This window comes from Microtus pennsylvanicus, chromosome 7 (genome assembly GCF_037038515.1).
Source record: "Microtus pennsylvanicus isolate mMicPen1 chromosome 7, mMicPen1.hap1, whole genome shotgun sequence".
Lineage (NCBI taxonomy): Eukaryota > Metazoa > Chordata > Mammalia > Rodentia > Cricetidae > Microtus > Microtus pennsylvanicus.
This window is the reverse complement of record NC_134585.1, coordinates 15,601,245-15,623,021: the sequence shown is the minus strand read 5'-3', so window position 1 is coordinate 15,623,021 and position 21,777 is coordinate 15,601,245. Positions and strand designations below refer to the sequence as shown.

General features: G+C 46.5%; 1 protein-coding gene across 28 annotated transcripts in view; it reads left to right on the top strand.

Annotated features, from left to right (window-relative positions):
* Ank3 (ankyrin 3) overlaps positions 1 to 21,777 on the top strand; it is a 431,439-nt gene that overhangs the window by 132,370 nt on the left and 277,292 nt on the right. For 10 of the 28 annotated variants that reach the window (XM_075980036.1, XM_075980034.1, XM_075980033.1 and 7 more), the window contains exon 1: positions 4,977 to 5,654. The exons of 6 other annotated variants lie outside the window; for them this stretch is intronic. In XM_075980036.1, coding sequence (XP_075836151.1) covers positions 5,541 to 5,654 — 114 coding nt within the window. In that variant the 5' untranslated portion in view covers positions 4,977 to 5,540. Of the gene's footprint in view, positions 1 to 4,951; positions 5,655 to 21,777 lie in introns of those variants that run through there. 12 more of the 28 variants (XM_075980029.1, XM_075980024.1, XM_075980044.1 and 9 more) reach the window with 4 other exon arrangements.

Here is a 21,777-nt window from a genome sequence, read left to right as displayed (position 1 = left end):
ACTTTTGTCCAGTAGAAATAAAAAAACCCATCCATGTCATTTCTTAATGATACATTTTTAACTGGGGAAATTATACTTGATTTAACTAGACTAACTTGAAGTTGTACGGTGAGAAAAATCAGTGAGAAAAGCTCTTTTGATAATTTACATTTTATTAAACTTAAGTCTTAAAATGTGGGTCTGTATTTTAGCTGAAACTTAGGAAGTTGTAGGTTGACGTGTAAAACTTGCCCCACATAATGCTTGGCTGTGTTCTAGGATCTCACCTGAGCATGGGTTATCAATCTGAACTTATGTTAAACATCACCTTCTCTAGCTGTGCTAGGCACATCGCAGGCCCAACAGCCACCTATGCATAGAGGGGCTGATGAGTACAGCATATAAGGTCTGCTGAAGAAGACGGTCCCTAGGTAGCTTCCTTTATTTCACCCAGTGACTTCTGTCACCTAAACACGCTCCTTCAGGAGTAGCGAGAGGGTGTCTTTGAAGTCAGTCATCTGCTTTGCTTCCTCCACCTGTGGGAACCCGGACCAGAAAAGGCTGTCAGGTTGCCTTTGTTTGCACACCCCCCCCCCCTTGCCCGCTGTGGATTCATCGCTCCGCCTGGCACTACCAGTGTCCCCTTTCAAGCCAGCAGACACCAGGGGTGTGGCTGCGGTGCTTTCCTCTTGCAATAAGATCCCCCCCATCTCTAGGCTGGCCTGTGTGGCTGTGACGGGAAGACTATGGGGAAGCCGTCCCCGTGTCTGTTCCCATCTGCCCGTGTGAGGTCACTGAAGCAGCTGGTGTGCTTGGGACAGCTGGCTCTCTCTTCCAGTGCTGAGGTCAGCCCAGTTAGCTGAATGGGCTGTCTTCTTAAGGGAAGGAGGGCAGAGCCGGGGCTAAGACAGATGGCACCAAGGCCAGGGCTCGTGGACCACAGGTGTCCCTCCCCAGGAGGAACTCAGCCGGAGAGCCCTTCGGGGCTCTCCAGCCACACCGCCCATGCCCTTTGCAAGCCTCTGAAAATGAAGAATGAGCCTGACCAAGTCTGGAATTTGCCAGGTGCCTCCTTGCTGCTTATTGTCCTTTTCGTTTCTCCAAATCGTTCGGAGCTTGCTCAGGAACCCTTGATGGTGTCTCTATCTGATGCCAAAGTTAATGAGATAAAAATGGGCCCATTTTCCTTTGTGAGGGGAGAACTGTTTTTACTCTGTCATGGTGAGGCCGCACATGTTCTGAGGAGAGGGAAGTGGATGGAGCAGGGAGTGGTCTCCATGCCGTCAGAGTAGACACATCACTCACTGCTGGCAACCTGGTGTCAAGCCCGGAAAACACAGCTTCCAAGCAGCGCTACAGCCAGTGGCTTGTTCCATCACTCTATAGCACAGAGTAACGTATGGTAGTGTATAGCGTCTGCACACTGCCCAGCTTCCGTCCCTCCACTGTGTAATAACTCACTAATGGGTGGACCTGAGGAAGTGGTTATGATCAAAATACATTGTCTGAAATTCTCAAAGAAATAATTTTTTATAAAAAATCTGAGGAAGTGGTTATGACCAAAATACATTGTCTGAAATTCTCACAGAAATAATTTGAAAAACAAGGGGGGAAAATACACAGCTATTCAACCGCCAGTCACCCAAGTGGCCGTGTCATCTCCATAGAAATCACATATGTTGTCATTTGTCACCTGAGGTCAACAATGCAGAGTCGGGATGTGGAATGGGAATCTCAGAACCAACAACGGAGAGTAGGCAAATTATCAATTGGCTGGACTAATAAAATAATCAAAGCTTGCCTTGAGATAATGGTGACGGTCTACCAGAGTGGAAGGAAGAGGTGGAAAGTCCTTGGCCATGATATCTCAAGTCTGTAAATCCTGATATGAATGGATTCGGCCGATTTTAACAGAATGTTTACTCACAATTGTTTTGAACCTTAACTTACTATTATTTAAGGAATAGTTATTGCTCCAATTACCAAGGAAGAAAACAACTATTATTTTTACTTAGTCGCAGTCACATGATCTGAGGCTTGCACATACAGGAATGATTCTAAAGGATTCACTCTGCTAAGAAATCAAGTTACTTTGTTACGAGGAGTCCCTTCCTGACAACAGTTGTGGTGACGTTGTTATACACAGGGGAAAGGCCTAGACTCTTGGTTGCCACATGCTTGCTTTCAGACAACATCCATTCTGACTTCCAGAAGAAGGTGGAAGGAACAAGAAGGATAGGGCTCCCTGCCTCCTCTCTGGATTCAGCCAAACTGCTCATGTGTTGCCGCCAGGACACCTGCCCCTCCACTGGACTTAGTGGGGGAGAAAAGCCCTCGTTGCTTAGCAAAAGTTTAAGCAATCACTCTTGCCCAACATTTTTAAAGGACGGTCTAGGAATCCTTGTAGTTGAGACTTTCACAAAATAAGAACAATTTCTTTGTCCTTGAGGGCAGTCTTTTAAGGCTGGGACACTGCTCTTTTTAATAACTTTGGGATTCTTCACACTGGCCACAAGCCTGTCTGTTAGGAGCGGGACTGGACCGGCTGCTCTAGATGGGAATGGCCACTGAGCTGGCTTTAGGATGCTCCGTCTTTCTCTGTCGGGTTCCGCATCTGCATTCCATTCTTGTCGGTGTTAGGGACCACATGTTCCAGAAGTATATAATCTTGGCCAATCTGCCCGGTCATCTCTAGCCTCCATGAGAGCAGGATAGTTCAGGGAAGTTTTAATCAAGGAATGAAGAGAAGAGGCTGGCCCTTCAGTAAAAAAATAAAAATGTAGGACCCATAGAGGCACCTTCCTTGGTAAAGTCTCTGGAGTTCAGGTCTGTAAGCAGAGGCTAAAGCCACGGATTTCTTCTAAGGAAGAAACTCAATAGGCTGTGCCTTAGGATTTATTTGTGATGTGTTCCCGGCTTACTAAAACAAGGAAGTAGCCAATGGGTAGAATATTTCTCATTATGGTATAATAAAAGTCATCCTTCATCCTCAACTTCTGGCCGTGTTGGAGCAGCAAAGACTTCTAGCGCGGAGGACGTGTGGCTTGTTTATTCTCATTGTTACTGGTGGAGATCAATGAAAGTAATGTTGCTTTGCCAGCCTCCCTGGGAGAAGGTACCTTGAACAAAGGTACTTAGAAATACACTACATTTCGAAGTCTCCTTAGTGTCTATAAAGGGAGGAGAAAAGGATCCTGAAGCCAATGGGAAGGTCGCCAGTTCTGTAGCTGGCTGCCCTCTTCAGCTGGCTGAAACTGTGTGAATATTCCTCAAAAGTATGGGGCTTATTTAGGGAGATGCCATGCAAGGCTCCATGTGCTAGCCCTTCCCCTGTCCCACTATGTCTCCTGGAGGAAACATCCTGGTGAGAAAACTTAAAGCCTCTGATTTTTCCTCGTTTCCCAATTAGGGCTCATCTGCTTTTGAATTTGAGTCAGATTGGTCTTTACCTTCACAGCCTTTGCCTCCTTCTTGTTGGATAAGACAATCTAATAGGCGAAATAAAAACTCTGTGTGTGTGTGTTTGTGTGGGTGCGTGCACGCATGCACTCGCACGCACGCCTGGATACATTCACGCATGCATGCACGCATGTGTTTGTGTGTGTACGCATGTGCACATGTTATGTGTGGATATGCGTGTGCACATGTGTGAGTGAGTGTGTTCATGCCTGTGGCGCCTACACGACAATCTCATGTGTCTTTCCTTAGGTGTCACCATCATCCTTTTTTGAAGCAACGTTTCTCATTGGCTGGGAGTTGACCCAGTACACTGGGCTGGCTGGGCCAGTGAGCCCCTGGGATTTGCTGACTCTGCCTCCCCAGCACTGGGATTACAAGCTATCACACCCATCTACTTTGTTTCCAGTGTGGTTTCTGGAGACCATATCCAGGTTCTTATGATATACCATTTCCTCATGAAGATGTTTCTGAGGGAAACAAGTATGTGTGAATGGGTACACATAGCAGGCCATCATCAACTGTGTGACCAGCATGCTTTTCAGTTGATCTCAGTGACATGTGCCTTCAACTTAAGAATGACAGGCTGTGGGCTATGCATCTTTCAATTCTTTATCACTGCTGACAGAGTCTAGAGGACCTTCAGTGGGAGAGAGGGGCCCTTTGATGTCTAGAGCAGAATCAGTCTGTAAACATTGCCAGTGAGAATTCTACTCAGTGCTCGAGACACACACCAGATGAGAAACTGCTCTGTAGAACCACAACCCAATCCCCACAGTGCCCAGGGCACTGTGCTCCCTCCCTTCCGAAGCTCAGAGTTCCCTCTGCAAAGCCCAGTATGTCCACCTCCCAAGGCCCACTGTGCTTAGGCCAGAGTATGGAGCCTCACTTTTGATTCTCATTATTTGATTTTCTTGGTGAGATTGAGACGTCTTTAACTTGAGCCCACAGGCTTTGGGCCCAGTCTAGCGTATTAGGCACTTCTTGCTGACGCTGCCGATGTCAGTGCTAGTGTGTGTGTGTGTATGTGTGTATGTGTGTGCGTGTGATTCCCTGTTTAGATCTCTTGCAGTGCATGCTCACAGAAGACGGAAGACACCGGCATCCTTGAGCCTTGCTGCTGCTTCACTTCACACAATGAATATTCAGAGGCTGCAGTCACTGAGGACTCAGGTGGCACAAGCAGCGACGTGATTACAATGAACCCCGGCTTGAAAGCCCCTCTGGAACACTGATGACAGCCCTCTCCTCTGCCCCTCACACCACATGCGAGGAGAGTCCTGGGGAACCTCTGAATTGGGCATCTGTCCTTCACAACAGCGGGCTCACGCCTTCCTGGCTAATGTGTTGTCATGAGCGTGTTGTTTTAAAAAGACAACGGACCCTTCTGTAGTCCTCGCCACAAAATGCATCAGGACTAACCGGGCATAAAGGATGCCCTGTTGAGGCCAGCAATGCATGCATTGTTTGCCCGAAAATGGAGTCAGCATCTCCCTGGGAAAATGTAGCTAATTTATTTTATAGATTTTGCCACCATCAGCAGTTGAACCCAAGCAGCTCTGTTCTCTGATGGGTTAATTTTTCGCTTGGTGTGGATCTAGGCTGATGGATAAATTGCAGCCCTTTCCCTTCTCGTGGAGGCTTCTGAAGTCGGTTTTTTCAGGATTAGTGCTGGCTTTCTGGCTGCCGCATGTGTGGTGACTCCGGATCCTTCCCCTTCGGAAGAGCACCCTCTGCAGCGTTCCCCCTTCGGAGGAAATCACTTAGATACTTCCAGCTGGTGGCAGGGGATGCGGCCATAACACAGCTCCTTGGTCCCAGCTGCCTCCACTACAGCCTCTGCAGCAGGATGGCTGCCCTCGCCGGAAGAGGGAAGGGCGCAGCAAGGTGTAGGGTGCAACCCGGACCCTGCTGGAGTGGGTTTTGAAAGCTGCAGTTTCCCCCAGCATCTCTGCCTCTCCGCCTCTTGGATGCTTCCCTGCCGTTCAGCCCAGGCTCCTCTCCAGCGAGGGCTATGCTGCTCCGTGCCTGATTAGAGGTGCCCGAGGAGATCACCTTTTCAGAGAAAGCTTCTGCCTGCTTGACAGGGTCTTTTTCGATGCATTATGGCTCATGCCGCCTCCCAGCTGAAGAAAAACAGGGATTTAGAAATCAATGCTGAAGAGGAGACTGAGAAAAAAAAGAAGCACCGCAAACGGTCCCGGGATCGCAAGAAAAAGGTAGCTATGTGTGCCACGGAGCTCTCATCTTTGTGAATGCGTTTCCTCCCGGCATCCGTGACAAGCGTGGAGGGATCTTTTCATGGGCAGCATAGAGTGTCAGTCGGGAGTAGAGATGGGGGGCTGGTGGTAAAGCATGGGCCGTGGAAGGGTTTCTCCTGGAGGTCGTGGTGGGGGGTGTGATTGCGGGGCTCTGCGGAAGGTGCGCCTCACTTTACAGAGGCTCCAGCACGTTTGCAAAGCAGGCAAGGGTGTTGCCAAGGAGTTAAAGTTACTTTCTTTGCAGCTGGGTCAAGGTTAAATAAACTGCAGGTGACCGTGGTTTTGCCCGCGAGCCGGCCTTTGTACTTCTTAGAGGTCTGTTGTGTGGAAAAGCCGGCTTTTGTGTTGGAAGTGTGTCACATGCGTGCCTGTCTTAGGGCAGCTTTGTGACCTCAAGCCGGTTCCTGCTCTGCCTTGTCGCTGTCCTTGGGCCTCTTCTCTCTAGGAGGTATTTTTCAGCTGGGGTTCTGCAGTGGAGGTCAGCTACTAGAAATAACTTTCTGGGGTTAAATAGAGCTGAAGTCGCAGAGGTTCAGATCTTACCTGCTGGGCCAGAGTGATTGTAAATGCAGGAATTCCTGTGCCATGGGGGTGGAGGGGAGAGCCCTGCAGCCTTCACACTGATGGTCTGAGATCAAAGCCCTCATGGGGCACTAAGTACCCATTTCTGGTGTCCAAGGCTGGAGAGAAGACACAGGAGATTCTAGGCCAGTGGTGTTTCTTTGCTGCTAAAGAGGTCTTACTATTTGGTAGCTTTGCCCTTTAGACTCCTGGGGACTGGCCGGTCCAAAGGACTTTTCCTGCATGACAGTTAATCATATTTGACTAAAACCCTGTGATCTGAATGTAGAAGCCAGTCATAAAACATTGTGATGTGTCTGTGTGAGTACCCCAAGGGAAAGAGGCTCCTCGTGAATTCTCAGCCTTGGTGTGTCTGCTTTGCAAATGACATGCAAATTCCACCCATGGAATCCACCTTTCTTCAAGAGAGAGAGATGGCTATTTTAGGTACCTTCCCAGTTTCCTTCAGGGTTAGGCTCTGCAGGTGTAGGCGCGCTGCCTTTTGCCTGAAGGAGATGGAATTTGGAGAGCTGCGGTGGTTTTGCGGCAAGAGGTTGCGTGTGCACGTGTCCCCATTTGGGGATTCTTGTAAATAAACTCCTTGGGTCTCTTTTCATAAAAGTACACACTCGGAATAAGGAACTCTGTGGTGGCGTGTTTCAAAACCTTATATAGCAAAATTAGGAAGTGACCATATTTTACTAGGTTCTGGTCTTGTTTTATTATACAAGATTTGGCTCCGAGAAGGTCACTATGGATGGCCCCTTGCCAAATATCCCTGTCTCCACTCCTTGATGCTAAATGGGCTTCCAAGACACAGGGGTGCAGGGACACACATTTTTGTAAAGGCCCATTGTCACCCTGAAGGTTGATGGCAGGACTTTGTAGCCGCAGTGACAGACTTGGGCCCCTGCTTGACTAAGAAGTCACACAGGGAAGGGTGAGGTAGAGTTGCTTCAGGACTCTCTGAGCTGGAGCAAAAGCTTGTGGACCAGAATGCTTTGTGAGAAGTGCGACAATCTGCCCAATGTAAATCTCTTAGCAACCAGAGGGCTCACATAGCGCAATATCAATATCACCATGGTGGACAGACAAGCTGATATAGATACATTGTTCTCAGGACTCTCAGGGAGGAGCTGCAGAGAGTGGTTCAGGATGACACTGTCATAGCATCACAGATACATTACCTGAAGGACAATGTGCTGCGGGAGATAATCCCCATGATCAGATTTTTTTTATAGATGGCTTTCAACCTACAAAGTTAAGCTTTGAAGACATACTCTCCATCCACTTGGTACAGCAAATGTAACTTTTCTTCCCTGGCTTGTTTGACTTTGAGCCTCTTCTGAACCTTTTCTAGATCCCTAATCAAGGCCAGGGGGCTACTTTGTTTCTTAAGACAGACCCTGTGCCAATGGGGGGAAGTGGGGAGGAGCTGCTGCTTTTAAATTTTGCTTTGTGGGCATTTGTGGGGATAGTTGTTCATAAGCAGAACTATATCCCCTAGGGTCTTCTAATTACATAAAAGTCATAGTGAACGCTCTCAGACAAGCCCATATAGGAAAGCCTAGGAAGTATCGAAGCTGCCATTACAGAAAAGAGCTTTAAACAGAAGACTTTGTGGTTCAGGTTGAAGCCAGTCGAAGATGACCCTGTCTTGACTATAGAAAACGGCAGCAACAGTCATGGCCTATGAGCAAATACTCTAGTCTAACCGGGATGCATAGGAACCGTGGTGCCAGACTGACACGCCACCAGGTTTCTTCACTGAAGCCCAGTGAGCCACACATTTGTGCCATTTTAGATATGCTAACTAGGAGCATGGACTGCCTGTCACATGCGCACACCAAAAATGCTAATGAATTTTAATTAGCTGAATTTTAATAAAGATGCTTTATTCTTGGCATAGCTTAAGGAGTTTTAGGTGGCTCCAGAGAAGAAAGGCATCTAGGAAGTGGTGAGAGCCTTTAACGGGGATCGAAGGTGGGGGCTACTGGCGATGGACCCCGAATCCCTGCCCATGCCCAGGTCACACCCTCCTTCTGAGGTCGAGCCAGGCCCCTGATTATGTGTGAAGGGGGTACAAGCAAGGCTTGAATGGATATTGGTTTAAAGACAGATAGTTCGTCCCGCACTTCCCCATGGATCTTCCTGTCATAGTTCCGATCCCCTCCACACACTCCTCTCCTAGTGGGCTGCTTAGATTTACAGCAGAGGAGGGCAAGCCAAGGTGGGCACAATGCCCTGCCTAGGTGACGCTAGGTCTCTGTTCTTGGCAGCCTGCAGAGAGAAACTCTCTCACCAGCCTATAGGTGTGTGTCAGTAGATAGCTCATCAGATAGGGAGGCATGAGCTCCTTTCTGGCAGTGCCCGTGTTGTCCCTGTGTGCCCCTTGCTGCCATTATCCATGTGTTCGTGCTCTCTGCATGTTCAGCCCTGTCCCCCATCAGCTTTGGACATATGAATATCTGCTTATATAGGTTTATGATATCTGGTTAAACAAACAAACAAACAAACCTTGAAGGCAGCCTGAGGCCACCGCACACACAGGCACTATGGCGCTCCTTTATCTCTCTCTGCGTAGCTAACATGGTGCCGGGTACTGAAATAAACTAGAAATCCTGAGAGTAATTCAGTTCTGTGAGGAATGTCATTTCTGATGAGTGATGTTGAATTTGAATAATCAATAACAAAGCAGAAACAAACCCTCATTGTTTTTTTCTTGTATCATGCCTTCATTCGATAATCATGCATAAAATGAGTTCTACCAATCAGGTTTCCTGTCAGATGTTGGGTAGAAACGTAAACAAACAGTGGTAGTGGTGTGAGCGCTCCCAAGAGAGAGGAGGAGAAAGATAAACCATTCTCCATCATCCTCCAACAGGGCAGGAAAAGCTCTTCCAAGAGACAGTACAGAGATCCTCCCGACAATCCCAGTTGACTAGAATGGGTTTGGGAAAGAATCTGAGCCTTGGAGGACAAGGCAGGGATAAAGAAGACAAGAATGCCAGAACCCCCGAGGCCAAAATGGTGCCAGCAGGAGAAACCATTGAGCTACATGGAAAGCAGATAGGATTTTGGAGTGCTTTGGGGGAAAGGAAGTCTGAGGGCATGGCAGGAAAAGTCAGGAAGGACCAGAGTATGAAGGCCTATGTGTGCCATCCTACAGGGACTGGCAGATCTCTGCTCGGGGGGGGGGGGGGGGGCAGGATGCCTGTTCTGGAGCAATGCATGGCTCGTCAGTGTTGTAGACAGCAGCAGCAGCAGAGCAGTCAGGAAGCTCGGATGGCGGTCCAGGCAGGCAGGCGATGCTGGGAGCCCAAACTGGGGGAGGGTGGGGCTCTGCCAACAGGGAGGGGGTGTGGCATGTGAAAGATATTTAAAGGAAGATGCAGTAGAACTTGGCAATGGATTGTAGGTGGGAAGCGAGAAGAAATCAGATTCTAGGGAAGCTGCCAAATTCCTGGCTCGAAGGGAGACATGAAGAATCGCATTTCCTGAATTCTAGTCTTTTCTTCCAGGCCCGTTTGCTGACCGGGTACCATGTACCAGGCGGGGCTTTCTCTGCATTGCCTTGTGGGTGGAGGCTGCTTTAACAGTCACAATAACCCCTCAGAGTGTGTTTTTAGTATCTCCATACTGCAACTGAAGAAACCGAGTCATGAGCCATTAAACTGACTTCTGGAGTCCCCATAGCTGGAGCTCATGAAGGTCCAGTATGGGCTGGGCTGTCCAGCTCTCTTGACTGCATCTTCCCATCCTACCCCATGGGTACTCCATGACATCCATCTGTCCCTGCTATAGACCCAATAGACTGGCTGAGCTGGGAGATGGCTTCATGGGTAAAGAGCCTGTTGCATAGTGTGATAATCAAGTTTGATCCCCAGCACCCACATAAATAAAATAGTGGGCACCGTAGTGTGTACCTATAACCCCAGTGCTGTGAGGTGGGGACAAGCAGGTCCCTAGGGCTCACTGGCTAGCTAGCTTAGCTGAAGGTACATTCTGGGCCAGGGAGAGACTTTGAAAAGAACAAAAGATGGAGGGCCCTTCAGCAATGAAGCCAAAGGTGGACCTCTGGCTTCTATACACATATATCTGCACACATGTATACCTTTATCTGCATGCATGTACACCCATATGAACACACGCAAGCACAATGAAGAAAACTGTAAAAAATCATAAGTGGAATTCTTTTAGAATGGTTTACAAAGGAGCAATTCTTTTTTTTTCATTTATTTTTATTTTTTTTAGTTGTTGAAAAAAAATTCCCTCCTCCTCCCCATTTCCCTCCCCCTCCTCCCACACATTGCCCCCTTCCCCCACTCCCCTTCCCCTCTCCTCCTCCCCCCCACTCTATTCCTCCTCCCTCTCAAGAATGAAGAGCAGTCCAGATTCCCTGCCCTGCAATTCTTTACTTGCATCAGAAATCTCAGTTTATACAGTTGGCTTCTCAGAGTAACCCAGTATTGTGATATGTCTTTCTCATCCTCTGTGTAATATATGTTGAGGTTTTACTTTAAAAGGTCTATCTTTTAATGTTAATTTTGAGGTATGAGGATGATTTGCCTGCACTATGCCTGGATAGCTCATCTGAGGACAGAAGAGGGCCTCGGTTCCCCGGAATTGGAGCCCCCGGAACTGGAGTTACTGAAAGTTCTAAGCCACCCTGTAGGTGCTGGGAATCCAATCAGGATCCTGTGGAAGAACAGTCAGTGCTCCTACCTGCTGAGCCATGTGAGCCCAGGTTCTGTGTCCTTAAAAATTGTTTTGAATGCTGCAAATGAAAATTACCCTCATTAGAACTTTAAAGACGACCCAGGACAATGACATCTCAAGACTGTGGCTGCCTGCTAGTATGGCAGAGGAGTTTTAAGAGGCTACTGCTTTGTCCCTCTCCTCTGTGGCATGGGTATTATTTTCATCTCCATTTTTTCTTTCATAGAGAAAACCAAGGCTGATAGAAAAAGAATTAACCTAATGTTCTGTAACCCATCCGTGATGGATGTAGACGCTGCTTGGGTGGTAGGGCTTTGAGATCTACTTGCCCACTGAGTTTGTTGAAAGTCTAGCAGGCTTGTTTAAGGTCAAAGCAGTGAAGGCCTGAAAGCACATTTCAGAATACATGACTCTGGCTGCGGCCCCTGCCGTGGTGTTTCAGGTGTCTTGACATTTTGCAGGTTTTGCTCATGCCTTGTCACCCAGGTATTTATGTCATAGGATGCTAGGCTGCACATGCGTTCTGCTCGTGGGCTTTTATGGGATGTGATTTTTTCAGACCCTCAGGAACTTGTTCTGTCTTCTTGTGTATCAAAAAGAGAGATCTCAGGTCTGCTGGGGAGCCTGTTCTCTCTGTTGCTGTCCTTGAAATGCTGAGCTGCAGTGATGTCTTTTCACGCCTAGTTCATCTGGGAGTCTAGGCTCCTTGAGACCAGGTCGTAATTATTGGCTGTACGCGAGCTGAATCTTGCTACATCAGAGGATGGACTTGACAGACAGAAGAAGGGTTGATAGGCTGCATGAAAGGCAGTCCTGTGTAATGACCATGAGTTTGGGATGGAGGGTGTGAGAGTGGACTTTAGGATTATCACTCGACCGCATGACCTTGGGGGAGCTGTGTGAGCTCTAAGCACCTCAACCTCTTCATCTGCAGCGTGACTGTCATTGCAGTGTGTGTTTAAGCATAAGCCATGGCGGGATGCAGTGAACGGCTTGCAGAGCAGGTTGGCTGAGAGAAAGAAGCAGATAGCATCGATGGTCGCTGCCATTGAGAATGAACAGAAAATAAAGAGCTGCATCTTTCATCCTGCATCTTCAGGAGTTATACCAATTAACTGCAGAACCGCACAGGTCCGTTCCCAGGGAACATTTCGCTGCAGCCTCACAGAGGGCAGAAGGATGCTTAACTCACCGGTGGGGAGCCTACAAGCCTTGGCCCTTGACTGTCCCACCATAATCTGCAGGGATAGGAAAGGTATTTGAATGAGACTCGGCAGCAGGCTGCTCACCCACCTTTCTCCTAATGTCCTTCTACTGTTTTTCTTCCATAATTTTATCTCATCTGTTCATAAAAAACACAGAACCTTTTTTGCTATTGACTAGTTAACATGATGAGCTATACAAAATCATATTAGTACAAATGATAGACTTATTAATGTCTGAATGTATTAATCAAATTGAGAGGCTCAGGTTCCCCCCATAGTTATTTTTATTTTAAAGATACTTCTTATTACTTCTTTGGGAATTTGAGTTTTGACCATATTAACCCTCTCCCTTACCTGCCCAACTTTCTGTCTTTTTCTTTTCCCGCCACCCATCAAGTCCAGTCTGTGCTGCCCATGCTTTCGCGGATGTGTGGCCTTCCATTGGAGTGTGGCCGACCCACCCGTGACAACATTCTTAAAGAAACTTGACTCTCCCTCTCCCAGCAGCTACCAATTCCCTATAACTCCTTGACTAGGGCTGGAACCTCTCTTCTCCATGCTGGGATTTGGTCTTGTTTGAGCTCACACATGGCTTGTGAATTCTGCCCCATGGTGTCCTGAGGACACTGTCCCTTGTGTTCATCACTGCCTCTCACTCTAGGTCTTTCTGCTCCCTCTTTGCAATGATCTCTGAGTCCCAGGGGACTCAGCATAAATCGTTAAGTGGGGGCTAAGCAATCTGATGTCTCTTATTCTCTGCACCTTTCCAGTCTTGGATCTTTGTGTTAGTTACCATCTAAGCAAAGAGACGCTTCTCTGATGAGAGCTGAGTGATGCATTCATCTATGGGTATAACGATGAGTCATGAGGAACAATTTTAATACTTAGAATAACGTTAGTAGGTTTTCCCTAGGACTTAGGACTGGCTTGTTTGGCCATGGATACTTGGTTCAACAGTGGTGCCAGGTTTCATCCTGCAGAATGAGACTTAAGTCTATTCAGAAAGTGGTTGGTTACTCCCATGATGTTCATGCCAATATTGTACCAGCAGGTGTGTCTTGCCAGGCCAATGTTATTGTAGCTCTGGGGGTCCTACTGTAGTTGCTGATAACTCCTCCTCCTCTTCTCCTCCTCCTCCTCCTCCTCCTCTTCCTCCTCCTCCTCCTCCTCCTCCTCCTCCTCCTCCTCCTCCTCCTCCTCCTCCTTCTTCTTCATTACACTTCAGGCCCTATGATCTTTTCTATGGCTAATTTTTCTCCTCAAAGAAGATACACCTATAATCTGTATATTTTGTTTTCTGGAATCAACCCAGAAAAATATTTGCTCTTTATAAGTTTTCATAGAGAAAACACAGAGTTCAGCAGCAGGTAAGGTGTGCTTTGACGCGTTACATTATATCTGCATTCATTCATGTAATAAAACTTCATCAGTGGGATATGGTGGCCTACTCCTTTAACACCAGCACTCAGGAGGCAGAGTCAGAGGCAGGCAGAGATAAAAGCCTGTGAGTTAAAAGCCACCCTAGTCTCTATAGTGAGTTCCAGGGCATCGAGGGCTACATAGTGAGATGCTGGGTTTGGAACTAGTAATACAAAGGAGAGAGACTCATAGAGCCCTCCCTGGCCCCATTTGGATAGAGCGTGCCTTGCTCTGCACAGATGGGCAAAGGATGATAAGCAAACGAACAGAGATTTTGGTGGATTTCCTGCGTAGTCTTCATGTTTGGGTCAGTGCTGTAAGAACACAGTGTGATCCACATCTTAAGAGGTCAGCACATCTCAGGCTAATTTGCAGTCTGCTTTGGCTCTGTGTGATTCTTGCTCTCTTTTTAAGTCAACCACAACCTCTGTGAGGTTTTCTTAGGGTCTTTATTAATGGGTGTCCAAGGTGAACCTTACATCAAGCGAAGAATGATCCCCTTTGAGATATTAAAAGTTAAATGACTTAGGAGTTGGAATTTTTTATTAGTCGTTTATGTTTGGAAGCAAAGGCCTAAAATAGTGTAAACAGTTTTACTTCAGATAATGTAGTTATATATTTAAAATAGTTTTTAAGTGGAATCCAATGACTGTAGTGTTTATTTATAGATGTTGATGTATAGGTTCAACACTGAAGGGGAATGTGTGTATATATTGTGATATCATCCTAATTTTACTCTAAAGAAGTATTTGTACGGAGAGAGCACTCTTACAAACCAACAGCCCCCTGTGGTTTTTTCCAAATTAGTGTTCTTCTGGTCTCTATAAATTAAAAGAGAACAAAGCAATGGAAATTCAGTATAAATGTTTGACACACAGTCAGGGTTCAACAACACTCTGGCACCTGTCTGATTCTCTGAAGATGCTGGGCCATCGAAGAACCAAAGTGTCATGAAATAGGATGTCATCAGCATCTGGGACAGGAGCTGACTGTATATGTGCAGTTTCTGCTTTGATTTAACTGATCCTAACCTCGTATTTCTCAATCAGCAGTGCCCTCCTAAATAATTAGGGCGGGGCAAACACTACCAGTCTCATCTGATCCATATATAAGTTCTCCTTTCTCACGTGTGGACCACATAGTAAAGAATGAGAAAGAAAGAAAGATAGGGGATTAGGAGGGAAGGTAGTCCAGGGTGTAGAATGTAGAGATGCTGACGTATTTGTCATCCACATGGAGATATCACCACAGACCCTGGTGACTTCATTCATACAAACAGTAAATATCCTAGGGAAATACTGTTTGGTAAGAAGTCTATACAGGGCTAGGGAGATGGTTTAGTGGGCAAAGTACCTGCCTCAGAAGAGTGAGGGGCTGAGTTTGTATCTGCAGAACGCACCTAATTCTCCCACAAAGAGATGGGAGGCAGAGACAAGGAGCATAGCAATTCAGGTCAGTTAGCCTGGTATTTGTAGTGGGCGAACAACAGACCCTGACTTTAGCAAGGCAAAAGGAGAGGACCAATACCCACAGCTATTCTCTGACTTCCACACATGCACCATAGCACACATGAACATGCATACATATACTTGTGTGTGTGCACACACACATGCACACACATCATACAAATAAAAAATGAAATCTGAACAGTTGAAGAAAGTATGGAAGCATGGTTAATTTTAAGAGGACCAAGACGTCAATCAAGCAGACAAGCGGGTGGTATAGAGAAAGGGGTGGAGCCAGGGGTATAGAGAAAGGGGTGGAGCCGGGAGTGAGTACCACAATCTGTGGCAGAGGCTGGGTGTCACTCCACAGTGGTGCGGCAATTGATTGGTGACGGAGCCTAAAAATGCATTTCTTTGGGTGTCAGCTCCCATATTGATCAACAGGGACATGTATTTTTTAGTAGAGACACGGTAAAGCAGCTCATCTTGCCAGCTTCCTGGAATCTGGAGAGTTACTTAGCAAGGTTCCCAGCCTCCTCTCCCGTCACATGGTCTCAAATGGACTCTAACGGCTAGAGCCAAAAAGGAGGTGAGGAACCATAAGCCAGTTCGAGGATCCGTTTGAACACTTCTGCAGCTCATAAGCACTTTTCATTACTCCCTGAACTGACTGCTGAATGAAATCTTGAGACTATATCACTGACCCTGCATAGCATTTGAGACCTACAGGTTGGCCCTTCGGGCATTTCCCCTCAGCCCTTTGGGAATGAAATCCATCCCTCTGAGAACCGTTCTCAAAAACCCCCATGTTAACTACACTTTGCATTCATTAACACCATTGTTAATTAGTTTCTCCATTTCTGGATGGTCACCTACGTAGCTATTCAAGGGTGCTCTAGAACCCTTGAATCTAGGACTGGCAAGATGACCCAGCTGATGAAGACACTCACCTCCAAGCCTGACAACTTGGCTTCCATCCTTGGGACCCACATGGTAGATGAAGAGAAAACTGACTCCCTCAGGTTGTCCTTTGACCTACACATAAGTGCCATGGCACACCTCCTACACCGAAGTAGATAAGCGTAAAAAAAAATTTTTTTTTAAGAACAATGTTCACAGGCAAATGATTGCCTGAGCAAGGACTTCATTTTGAAAATGGAGCCACAAATGTTGAAGGTGTATTTGGTGAAAGTAGTTCCTTGGGTGTATGACCCTTCACTGTCTACAAGATACATCATGCATACGTGTGTGTGTGTATGTGTACATACATACATGTTTTTCACCCCCTGTATATTGGCTACAGTAGAGGTAATGTAACAGTTCTGTGCTCATTGGGAATTTAAGGGGGAATGGATGATCTTACCAGTGTGTCATGCCTACATCCAGAATTCATAGTGATTCATTGGCTGTTTTCACCAGCATAGCATTGGCCATAGAATTTCAAAGGTACTGTGTTCTGGGACCTCTGTTTTAGTTAAGTATCTGTTGCTGCATGGCCAAAAGCAACTCAAGGAAGAAAAGGGTTCTTTTTTTCTCTCAGGTTCATAAGTGAGGGAAGTGAAGGCAGAAACACAAGGCAGGAACCTGGCGGCAGGAAGTGAAGCAGAGGCCATGCTGGTTACGGGCTTGCTCCTCATGGCTTTCATCGCCATCTTCCTTATATAACCCAGGACCACCTGCCCAGGGGTGGTACTGCTCACAGTGGCCTGTGTCCTTCCATATCGATCACAAATCAAGACAATGTCCCACAGGCTTGATTACAGGTCAGTCTTATGGAGACACTTTCTCAGTTAAGAATCTCTCTTGCCAGATATAAGTGGGTTTGGATCAAGTTGGCAAAACCCAACCAGCATAGCCTCTAGAGTTTCCAGCTCCATACAGCAAGTAATCAGGCTGTCTGTGCTCCTGCTCACACTGATTCACTCTTACCATTGGCCCTTAGACTGGCTAATGTTCCTCTGTTCCGTTCACCTTAAACCCAACAGAAGAACAGAGTTGGACACCTGGGCATAATCTTTTCACCACACACTCATGACTTAGTTTTTAATTTGTAAAGAACTCAGCAAGAGTGTGCAGAGCAGAATTTGCCCATTCCTTTTTTTAGTTGAGCCTCAAATCATCCACCTAAGAGGACCGTATACTGTAGTAGATCAGTGTGTCGAGTTCTCATGCAAGGGTGTGATCTTTACAGTTTCCTGAATAGGAAAATTGTGCCCAGAAAGTTTAGCATTTTACCTAATGTGGCATAACTCATTGGTGTAAAGGGGAAATTCAAACCCAGGTCAGCCGGACTTCTGACCCCTCCATGCCTTTCCCAACATTCTGTACCTCAAGTAGCCTCCAGGCCACCCTGCAGAACATCTCAGAATACTGAAGTGCCATGAGGCATGATGCTGGGGACCTCCTTGCATGGAACCCCGCTTGTCTTTTCTCCCCTTCTCCTGGAAGAACATGACAGACTGAAACATTGTACTTGAAGGGTGACAAGCTGACTTCACTTCTGATCGTCTTCACTTCATTTTTTGAAATCCATTTACCTTAAGACCATATTCCTATCAGCGATAAAGAACTGTGCATATGATACATCCCTAAAATGTCTGTATTTTTTTTTAAAGAGCAGCAGTCATTCTTTGTAGTTGATTGACTTTTTCAGTTCTTCGTTAATAAGTCTATTTCTGTATTTTCCAGTCTTCCATTTTATCCTAATCATTTGATGAAAAGACTGTAGAAAGATTTTTTTAATAGTTTGCTCAACACAGGCCATTTTTCAGAGAGTAGCTATCAGAATGCAGTGTGTAGGAAGGTAAGCGGACATCAACATCACAAAGCTATTTGAGATGATGACAGCATTTTAAAACTGAATCCCAGTGGGGTTTGCCAGAAGCATTCCTGATTTTTCAGCACAAGAAAATCTCCTGGGCCTTATCAGTGGTCTTGGCTTTCCCTTAGATGTGGGGACTGTGGATGCAAAGTTTAACTTGAGGGAGGAGATTAGCTAAAAACAGTAAATGTAAATATTCAAAATTAAATGTTTTTAGGCTTTTGTTAGCAATCCCAGTTTGAAATCTCAGGAAACCCACTAGCAAATGTTAGGTTCAATTTACAATCATATGATTGACAGGTACCAAAGGCTGTTGTTTCCATTAATGCTTGAATAAATCTTCTGAGAAAGCTGGAGCGATTCCCATTTTGCCAATGAAGGGGAAAGAGAAAAAAAAAGAAGAAAAAAGAAAACAACAATAACCTAAGACTTGGAAACTGAATTTATCAGTGGTACAATACACAGAGGTGGAACTCAAACCCACGGCCAGAGACTAAAGGGCTTCCCCCCATCTCTGTGAAACAAGGTCCCGACCCGCCGAGGAGGCTTTACACCTGGAGAATCGTTCGCTTTGGTGGTTCAGCGTTTTATTTCCTAATCAGTTCCATGTCGTTCATATGCTCTTAGCATCAATGATACTCGTTACACAGTAATAGCTTAAAAAGTGCTTTCTAAGTAATGGCGCATGGCTTGAGCTTTAGGTTTTCAATCTGCAGATGCAAAAAGGGGCATTAAGCATTATTGCAACGCGCAGAGCAGTTTGAATCGGGGACCATAAAAATGCCAGTTGAGGTTGGAAGTGTGAATTCCCTATCTAGGAGACGTTGTGAGCAAATCCATAACTGTGATGAAAGTGCGCTGTTCTCCAGAAATTCCTCGATTTCTATTCTTCCTCCCTTTGGCCACATCATCTCATACTGGGTCAGAGGGGAGGAGACGGAATGTGCTAGAAGTGAGCACAGCCTCTGGAGTCACTGAGCCTCCTCCCTGTGCCCTGCTCTGTGCCTCTCCGTGAGGACCCTGGCCTGCTGTCCCCAGGTGCGGCGGCGCAGCCACCACAACCTGATTCATTAACACTATGAGACTATCTGCTTAACTCTGTCCATACCGTTGCCTGCCTTTAAATAACAGGAGGAGAACCATATCAATGTTGAAAATTGCCAAATGTAATTAATACCTGTCCCTTGAAGCACGACCTTTATTAGGGACCCCTGCTTACCACGCCAGTTCAGCTGAAGTAACCCTCTGCCGTCATAAAGAAAATGCGTCTGTTAGGCACATTTGTTCCAAACAGCACCAATATGCTAATGCCCCAGAACCTGGGCTCATGACATTCATATAGTTACTTGTCTTCATTACTAGAGAGCTGGTGATCCGGATAATCTCCCTTGGTTCCACTCGGTAATTCCGTTCAAAGGGCTTTGAATGTGCCTTGTCTTGTCTGAAATTGAATCTTGGAGCAGGAATACATTTTTGGGCTAGAGATGTAGTTCAGAGGCAGAACACTTTCTTACCATGTACAAGGCCCTGGGTTTGATGCCGTGAACTCTGTGTGTGTGTGTGTGTGTGTGTGTGTGTGTGTGTGTGTGTGTGTGTGTGTGTATGTATGTGTCCCTTGATTCCCTGCTGACTGTGTTAGGACCTGGCCAGTGGGAGCCATGGTCTTCATTTCCCACAATCCTGCCACAGACACGGCATGACTTCCTCTTGCTGCCAGGTGTGTTAGCCCAGATCTTTGTCACTGTCGGGCTTCCTGCGGAAGGCCTTGTCTTTTAGAGGCTGCTGATTAGATTTTACACAACGTATCGCAGTGCATTTCCCACACAATAAGATGGGATAACGATGCGGACATCTGCCTGGCGTGTGATGGGCGTTCTGTTTTTATTTCCTTTCTGGTGGCTGAGTCAAGGTTTGGCTTGTGTCAGAGCCTGGGAGAGAGTGTACTCTTACGTCCATTTGGCATTCTCGGCTTTGACCTGTTTTCCTGCAGCTTCGTTTCAGCGTTAGTGGGACCTAAATTATTAATACGATCTGGGCTCTGCCTGTACAGACAGCTTAATCTGCCCTGGTTTTTTGTTTGTTTGTTTGTTTTTGTTTTTAAGTGCTGCTGAGAATTTCTGTAATAATAAAGTGATTTTTTTTTTGAGTCTCTATGGGATGAGAAAAGGAGCCTGGGTAAGACCTATGGACCTAGGCCTGGAGTTGAAGCTTACTCCAGTCCACCCTCTGTGACATCTGAGGTCAGCAGGTAACTTTCCTAAGCCTCTGTACCCTCAGGCGTCCTAACACCTACCCCAAAGAGATGTTAGAGAGACCTAAACTAATTGAACCCAAAGTGGCCAGCACAAGGTGACTCACTGGATGCTAATCCCTCCCACGTCCCACTCTTTTGCCTTTTTCTCTGATGATGAGCATCAGAGAGATGAGACCTTGTTTTCTACTAAGCATATTTAGTGGGGGTTATCTGTTGAAGTGGGAAGGTACATTTGCTGGAGCGAATTAGAGCAGGAGGCCAATAAATAGTAACCGAGAAGAACATGTGGTGTGTTTATGTTGGGGGAATATTCCTAAGGGGGCAGTTTAAGCAATAGAAGCAGTGTGCAGTTGTAGAGACACCCACGGTGGTGCCAAAGAACTCATTGACTCCATGACATCCAACACGGCTGTTGCTCTTTTGGCACAGTACCGGCCTCCATCAGAGGTACCTCCCCCAGCTTGGTGGATAGTCCCAATGTCCCTTGCCTTCTGCAGGCCACCAGGGCTGACTGTGGGGGTCCTCCTGAGAGCCTCCTGATGGCCACTGCTGCAGGACTCGGTAAAATCCACTTGCAGGCAATGCGTCAGCACCAGTGTAGTCCTATCGATTCTCAGTGGAGCTGTAGAGCTCGTTTCTCATATGCAGCTTCCAGGGACCACTCAAGAGATACATGCAACCCTCAGACAGATGGGGCTTCTTGCTAAACACTAACTGTCAATCAAAGAAAACTTCTGTAGGATGCTTAACAGTAGTCTCTTGTACCTGTTAGGCCACTTTGCTGTTCTGTTGTTTATGATTTGGGAGATATTTCTTTGTGTTCTTCTGTCTGATTGATTCTCCCCATGTGACAGCTATCTAATGGAGAAGTAACAGGAGCATGGCTGTTAATTATTATATACATGATTTTCGTGTGTGTGTGTGTGTGTGTGTGTGTGTGTGTGTGTGTGTAAATGCATGCAGGGACCAGAGGTCAATTTTGGTTTTGCTATTAGGTATTGTCCACCTTGTTTTCCAAGATGAGGTCTCTCATTGGCTTATGACTTGCTGACTGAGCTAGGCTGGGTCAGTGAACCCTAGAAGTTCTGCTTTTCCAGCCTCTCCAGTTCTGGACTTTTTAAAATGTGGGTTCCAGGATGGAACTCTGGTCTTGATGCTTATGTGGCAAGTATGTAATGCCTGTATCCCTGCGCAAGCTCTTTCCTTTCTCCTTCTTTATCTTCCCTCGCCCAACTCAAATGGCTAGAGGTGCGGTAAGGCTGGCGTCTGGTGTTCTGTTTCTACTGAGAACATCTCTCAAACAGAATCCGCAAGCATACATTCATCTCAGCGAATGCTTTTCTCTAAATCATTAATGGATCTACAGTATTCTACTTCACTAATGTTCAAAAATACATCCAGTTCTTTACCTCTTCCTTTTGTCCTCCTCCTCCTCTTCCTCCTCCTCACCTTTTCTTCCTCCTCCCCTCCTCTTCTTCCTCCTCCCTTCCTCCTCCTTCTTCTCCTTTTCCTCTCCCTCCTCCCCTGTCCCTAACAGATTCTTTTTTATCACTATAAAATATGCCAGCCAGGACAATACCATTTCATCATTTCCTTAAATCAGGGGCTTATCTACGTTCCTAGCTCCCTACTGACAGTTTGCGGATGTTCAAGGCTG